Consider the following 8,149-nt stretch of genomic DNA (forward strand, 5'->3'; position numbering starts at 1 on the left):
TATTATACTAGAACTGGCATGTGATTACATTTTCACGCAATTTGGGTGCATAGATCCTGAGAAACCAGTACCCAGAACAACCACCTGTGGCCGTAATAACGGCCGCGATACGACAGGCCACTAAGTGAAACAGAGCTTAGATGGCGTGTACAGGTACAGCTGCTCATGCAGCTTCAACGCGATACCACAGTTCATCAAGAGTAGTGACTGGTGTGTTGTGATGAGCCAGTTGCTCGACCACCATTGACCAGACGTTTTCAATTGGTGAGAGATCTGGATAATGTGCTGGCCAGGGCAGCAGTCGAACATTTCCTGAATCCAGAAAGGCCCGTACAGGAGCTGTAACATGCGGTCGTGCATTATCCTGCTGAAATGTAGTGTTTCGAAGGGATCGAATGATGGGTAGAGCCACGGGTCGTAACACATCTGAAATGTAACGTCCACTGTTCAAAGTGCCGTCAATGGAAACAAGAGGTGATCGAGACGTGTAACCAATGGCACCCCATACCATCACGCCAGGTGATACGCCAGTACGGCGATGACGAATACACGCTTCCAATGTGCGTTCACCGCGATGTCGCCAAACACGGATGCGACCATCATGATGCTGTAAACAGAACTTGGATTCAACCGAAAAAATGACGTTGTGCCATTCGTGCGCCCAGGTACGTCGTTGAGTACACCGTCGCAGGCGCTCCTGTCTGTGATGCAGAGTCAAGGGTAACCGCAGCCATGGTCTCCGAGCTGATAGTCCATGCTGCTGCAAACGTCGTCGAACTGTTCGTGCAGATGGTTGTTGTCTTGCAAAGGTCGCCATCTGTTGACTCAGGGATCGAGACGTGGCTGCACGATCCGTTAGAGACATGCAAATAAGATGCCTGTCATCTCGACTGCTAGTGATATGAGACCGTTGGGATCCAGGACGGCGTTCATTATTACACTCCTGAACCCACCGATTTCATATACTGCTAACAGTCATTGGATCTCGACCAACGCGAGCAGCAATATCGCGATACGATAATCCGCAATCGCGATAGGCTACAATCCGACCTTTATCAAAGCCGGAAACGTGATGGGACGCATTTCTCCTCCTTACACGAGGCATCACAACAGCGTTTCACCAGGCAACGCCGGTCAACTGCTGTTTGTGTATGAGCAATCGGTTGGAAACTTTCCTCATGTCAGCACGTTGTAGGGACGCCACCGGCGCCAACGTTGTGTGAATGCTCTGAAAAGCTAATCATTTGCATATCACAGCATCTTCTTCTGGTCGGTTAAATTTGGAATCTGTAGCACGTCATCTTCGTGATGTAGCAATTGTAATGGCCAGTAGTGTATTTAAGTGATTCACATTGCAAAATCACAGGTTAAGGTAAGGGCTTGATAAGCCATCGCAAATGTGAAATGCTGGTACTTTAATCACCTGAGTAACCGCCAGAACGCTGAATATAGGCATGTAAACATGCAAGCGTTGGGTTGTACAGGTGCTGGTTGTTAGCCTGGGGGATGGAGTTCCATGCCTGATGCACTTGGGCAATACAGGATCCGTTAATGCGTCTGGGGATGACGCTGGAGTTATCCATCGACGACAGATATGCCGATCCAACAGAGCAAGGCTACATGTCGACACTCTGTAGAGAACGTCAGGTTACAACAGCGGTATGCCGCGCGGGATTAGCCGAGCGGTCTGAGGCGCTGCAGTCCTGGACTGTGTGGCTGATCCCGGCGGAGGTTCGAGTCCTCCCTCGGGCATGGGTGAGTGTGTTTGTCCTTAGGATAATTTAAGTTAAGTAGTGTGTAAGCTTAGGGACTGATGACCTCAGAAGTTAAGTTCCATAAGATTTCACACACAGTTGAACAGCGGTATGTGGGCGACCGTTATCTTGTTGGAAAACACCCCTTGGTTGGTGTTCATGAATGGCAGGGAAGAGTGTCAAATCACCAGGTTCACGTACAAATTTGCAGTCTGGGTGCGTGGAATAACCAGGAGAGTGCTCCTGCTGTCATCCGAAATTGTCACCCAGACCATAACTCCAGGTGTATGTCCAGTGCGTCTAACACGCAGACATGCTGGATGCAGGCCCTCAACTGGCCTGCTACTGACTAACACACCGCAATCACTGACACCGTGACAGAGCTCTCGCTTGACACCACTCCAGTCGTTAATGGCGACGGTTTGGTGACAGCGGAATGCGCGCTATAGGGCGTCTGGCTCGGAGCTTTCAAGTAACCGTTTTGTGACAGTTGGTTGTGTCACTGTGGTGCCATCTACTGCTCAAATTGGTGCTACAGATGCAGTACGATGCGCCAGAGCCATGCGGCAATCACGATGGACTTCCCTCTCCGTAGTGGCACTTGGCCGTCTGGAGCCCGGTCTTCTTGCGCCCGTACATTCTCGAGACAAGCACTGCTAGCAATCATGTACAGTGGCTACATTCCTGCAAAATATTTCTGTAGTATCGCAGAGGAAACATCCAGCTTGACATAGCCTTATTATATGACCTCTTTCAGACTCAGTGAGGTGCTGATAATGGCGCCTTGGTCGCCTTTAAGGCATTCTTATCTAACGTCACCTCACAATGTCCAGTCTGAAAGATAACTAACGCTCACGACCGTTACAGTGTCTATTCAAAGCAAACCTGATTTGTATTCTCACAGTTGTGTTACTAGCGCCACACTTACGCGACTGGCGTGAAATTTGAATAACATATTCTTACAGTTGTAGAAAAACGCCTGCCGAGTTTCGTTTATGCCCCACAGTTCTTTCTTGGTGCTGAGACTTGTTTCCCAGTGCAAGTTGAAAAGACGTTGCCCTTATTCCTCTATTAATTGTCTGTCTGGTTAATGAATTAAAGGAAAAGAAAAAACAATAAATGATTCTTGTTGACACTGTAGAGCAAGATTACAAACACTCTGCGCAACTTCAAATAAAATCAGCAAAACAAACATATGTCCATTAACTTTCAATGACCGTCATTCAACGTATATGTAAAAGACAAAAAGAAAATTGGATTAAGACTTAACAGCTAAAGCACTGAAAATTGGAACCACATAAGTCACATTTGCTAACCACCTCATACAACGGAATCACCGCTCTGCTGGCATAAAAACACCTGTTGCTAGTACTTATAATTCGTAGCCAGCTAATGCCCACCTGCCACAATAAAAAAATCCACTACAGTAACTTTTAAGTTTCAGAATTCACATGTGCCACTTTCTTCACTTGAACACATACTTTTTGAAGTTATAAACAAGGCCTACAACTTCTGTTACGCATTTATCCTGCTTGACATACTGTATTTTAAGTATAGACACGATGCTGAAATGGCTGGATAGCCATAGAAGACGCGTAATGTAATATAACGTTCAATTAATTAAAAAAAAATATGTTGCTCGAAACTTGTGATTTCCAATAAAGTGGCGATTTCAGACCTTAGGTTCGGAGACATATTCCTATTATTATATAACAGGATGCAAGAAACTCCTTCTTTCTTATACAAAACTTAAAAGTTTCTCACGATACGAGATTTGCGTGGTGGGACGTCGACTGAAGAAAACGGATATGATTTCCACCGATCTTCGTCCGAAGTCTACGTTCTTGAGTTGACGTCGGTTGCGCTCAGATCCCGCAATTACTGATCTGAAAAGAGTGGACGTGTTCGGCCAATGTCGGGTGTAGGCAAAATACGCCAATACTGGTGGCACTGTGATCGCAGCTTTAGACTCAGATTTCAGTTTAACCTGATTTTAATTCCGTGATTGCACAGGCTGGGAGGGCTTCCCATTTCAAAATTGCCCTTTATATCTATTGCCTTGTTGCCGCTGTTACCTCAAACGCTAAAAAACCCATCCTTTTTTTATGGTTCCGCGACTCAGTGAGTAGAAACGAATCCCATATACGATTATTTCGTTGTCATCTGTCTATCTGTCTCTAAGGAACGGGTAGACTCATTAAAACCTATAGGGTACTTTCTGTTGACCTACGATCAGTAAATTTGCCAAAAAGCAAGATTTCACAGGAAAGGTAAAGGAAAGAAACCCGAAAATCGTTAATTCGCAATTATATCGGTTAAAAATATTTTTGTACGATTACAAACTTCCATTCGTAACCCCTCAAAAACCTTTGGAACCGCTGTGGTGATTGTCATGTGGCTCTTAGTTGTGGGCTGGGTTACGCTTAAGACCCTTGTCGCTGTGAGAACGATGTCCTTCCCATCTATCATTGATAGGAATACGGTCTGCCGACTACCACGCCACGACGGCGCTAGCATCATGGTTCGTTTACAAACTACTCATTCTACACCCAAACGTTCCCTGACAGTCAGTGCTAACAACACGTTCAGTACCTGTAATATTTCATATCAAAGTAATACTGTTACCTGATACAGAACTAAACTTCACCTGTTGCGATGGGGTAACGATGTCCCATACAACACCAGTTGACGCATTCTGCAAAACAGTTCGATATTTACGTAACGGTCACTATCGTATGGCCTGTTTTACAGTTTTCTTCTCTGGAGACTTATGTCAAATCGTGCCAGCAATCGCAACAGGGACGAGAGCAGACGAAGTCAACGCATCGGAAGTTGCCAATTAGCCAAACGTTTTAATCTAACTCCAGAATCAATAACATTAATGAAAAATTACACAGCGAATTCAAAAATTACACAAAAAATTTAAACTTGAATTAAAACGTTTTCGGAAGACTTGAAGATCCCTGGACCGATATCTTGCCAGTATCGATATCGATAAGAAGAAAAAATCTTCGAGATTCTCGATTCCTTGGATGAACTATCGGGCAGCTCAAGCCGGAGTTGGCGGTCATGTGTGAATGACGTGTGCTTCCTTGATATATGAATGGTGTGTGTTTTTCTTCTGATGAGGAAGGCTATGACCGGAAACTTTAAGGAAGTGCCTCGTAATTGAGTCTGTCTGCAACTTTACGTGTCTTCTTTACGGTAAGCATCAATCTACCTTTTCCTACATTGTTGACATTTCTACCAAGACTTTTCATTGTTTCACACATATAATCAAGATTATACGGAACTCTAGGAGTGCGGGGCCTACTAGCATTTATGTATTATAACTAGAGACCGGGTTATATGCATCACAAAACCCTTAAAATATGCATTCAAATATGGTTGAAGAATGCTTAAAAATTCGTGAAAAATATCGAAATATGCAAGATCAAATAATAAAAAAAACATCATAGTCAATGCGTGCATTATGCCTCAGAGTCGAATCTGTGCTTATCAGTTACGAGGAAGAGCGCCTGCCACGCGAAAAATCGGTACATTTAGAATGCTGATATCATTTTCTGAATACTCTCTAGTAGAGGATAGGAAGGGGGGCTTTCTGGGATTATTTTCTAAAAATTTGCAAGAATTGTTCCTTCCTTTCCATTGTTGTTGGTAATAAGCTGATGCGATGTGAGTGAGTCGCAGCGAAACAATCAATATGTACATGACCAACTGCGAGATATATCGCACGCTGAGGGCCACTCTCATAAACTTCGAAATATTTTATCTAAGAAACAACATAAACTCACGATATGTTTGAACAGCATTAACTTTTAATTAATACTGTTGGACCAAAGCATCATTACGATTTATTTTACATTTTTCTACTATTGTAAACATAAACGACCAAGTACTGTTCCGAATGTTCGGTCGTAAGATTGTGTCTTCGATCACTCAAGACATTTTTATAAGCAGAAAAGGATCGTTCTACGTCAATTGTGGTAACTGGGCACTATTTGAATTTGAGTGCTATGTTGGCAGTTAATGTTTATGGTAAATGTTCACGTGTCCCATTAACAAAACTATCAATTTGGCACAAGGGTTCAAAGCTTGGCTTATTGTATAAATTATTTTCAAAATTTTCTTTATGTTTTCTTGGGAATATATACAGCAATGAGAAGTTCTCTAGAATAATTTTATTCATTGACTGAATAGATTCATTCAGTGCCAAACCTTGGGTTTCACGGTTTTTAATACTTGTACATGGAAAAAATGCACAGCAATGTCTTTTTTAGTACCGGAATAATTGAAAACGTCCTTGCACTGGCAAACTGCCAAAGCCTCTGGCACTATCGAAGTAGTTTTCTACCTCTCCAGTGGCCTCGAAATGCTAATTGTAAAACAACACAGTTTCGACTCACGTACCCCAACGAGTTACTACCGGTTCGGGAGGTAAAGGCACATTTCGAAGTTTTCCTTTGTAGGTCTTGAGGCGAGCAAGAGCCTTTAGAAACACTTTCTTTATGGATGAAATCGGTTTATTTACATTCACAAAGTGGAACTACTTCTTCAGCAAGGCGATGTACTCCATGAGCAAACCACGTCACATGATTCAAGTTGGGATAAAATACTCAGAGAGTTTTTCTGCTTTGGTCATATAGGGAGCAGATCTAAAATAAACACAAACACCCTTTCATCTGCAGAAGATTTTCGAAATATTTTTCTGATACCCTCATTCACAACTCTGGCGATCGTAGAATGATTTACTTTTTCAAGTTCTTTGCAGGCTGCTAAATAGGAAGAAGAAGGCTTTTCTTTTAAAGTACTAACATTGTAGTTTGCAATGCAACGGCCACAAATGTCTGTAGTTTCGTCAACTGAAATCCAGGTAGTGCTGTCCTTGACTTCATTGCGTATTTCTTCCAGAACATTTACGTAAACTGTCGGTATATAATTTTTACGCTATGTTGATTCATCTGGTATATTTTGGTTCAAACAATAGTTGCGTAGGAAAACTTTGAGGGTAGGGTTTGTAAGTTTGTGAAGAGGTATATATCCATGTGAAGCAGACTTATTTGGCTACCTTTGGACAAATCCCTGTTACTGCAACCTGCTATTGCCAGAAGTTGTTGTCGTGGTCCTTTCTTCTGCATTCGTGCGGAATGATGACTTTTCTTGACATGATGGTCTATTTGATGCTTTGTTTTGAACGTAACGTTTTTCTCGCAAACTCGACAGTATAAAACAATTCTGACACATGTAAATGTTCCAGGATGGTCAGCTATACACGAAACGAGGTTTCTTTTTCCGTGCGGCATGGCGCACAACACGTTACATACTACACGTCGTAAAGACGTTCAGCTGTATACAAGTAAACCTGTGAGACATCGCAGCTAGATGGAGCTGGAGACAGTCTTTCTAAATTTTTAAAATATTGTAAACGTAGAGCGAAAATCTGCATCGTGACTAGTTTTTTGTTCAAATATGCAATAATCGGTGAAAAGGAGCCAAATATGCAAATGCATATGCAACATACAAATGCATATAATCCGGTCTCTGACTATAACCATTGCCTAGGGAGCGCATTGTTGGATCCAGTAGTATTGAGGCCTCAAGTAAAACACTGAGCGCCACTTTTACTGAGCAGCGAATTGGAAGTACTTGTTCTTACAAAAACTTATAAATTTTGAAATCCCTTTATCTGATATGTAAAAAAATAGACGACAAATAAAATTGTGGAACAACAAAAGAAGGCTTCAGTTAGAGAGCAAAATCTGTTAAACTGAAATAAATTTGTAGGCATTCATAGAAATTACATTCGAACTGTCCGCAGCTCGTGGTCGTGCGGTAGCGTTCTCGCTTCCCACGCCCGGGTTCCCGGGTTCGATTCCCGGCGGGGTCGGGGATTTTCTCTGCCTCGTGATGACTGGGTGTTGTGTGATGTCCTTAGGTTAGTTAGGTTTAAGTAGTTCTAAGTCCTAGGGGACTGATGACCATAGGTGTAAGTCCCATAGTGCCCAGAGCCTACATTCGAACTGGAGAAAAATACTCAAATGTGTGTAGGCAAAACATACCACTTCGACTCCTCCATGAACCATTGCCGTGAACCGACTGGAGTTCTGAATGACAATGTGTGGCCTTAAAACGAACTGGTGCGTTGGAGAGATAGAGAAATCGGCGGCGCTTAGCGTAATGCGCCCGTCGTGCAAAATGGCACTCGCGCTGACAAGAAAGACAGCAATCGTCAGTTTTCCGGCAAGAAGACACCGTCAGAGAATGAGGAAGAGACAGCTTAGTCACGCAAGAGATTCTTGGCATACTGGTTAGATAAGAATGACACGATAATTAACGTTTATGAGTTCACACTTCTTGTTAGGTGTTTCAGCGATTTGTTTCGATTCCAGTCCATG

General features: G+C 42.9%; 1 protein-coding gene across 1 annotated transcript in view; it reads right to left on the bottom strand.

Moving 5' to 3' along the window:
- The window catches only part of LOC124789692 (solute carrier family 22 member 7-like), an 89,263-nt gene extending 81,402 nt beyond the window's left edge, over positions 1 to 7,861 (bottom strand). Inside the window, exon 1 of the mRNA XM_047257134.1 lies at positions 7,814 to 7,861. Within this exon, the coding sequence (XP_047113090.1) occupies positions 7,814 to 7,837 (24 nt within the window). The 5' untranslated portion in view covers positions 7,838 to 7,861. The remainder of the gene's footprint in view (positions 1 to 7,813) is intronic.
- Between the last annotated feature and the right edge of the window lie 288 nt (positions 7,862 to 8,149).

The sequence above is a fragment of the Schistocerca piceifrons genome, chromosome 3, assembly GCF_021461385.2.
Source record: "Schistocerca piceifrons isolate TAMUIC-IGC-003096 chromosome 3, iqSchPice1.1, whole genome shotgun sequence".
Taxonomy (NCBI): domain Eukaryota; kingdom Metazoa; phylum Arthropoda; class Insecta; order Orthoptera; family Acrididae; genus Schistocerca; species Schistocerca piceifrons.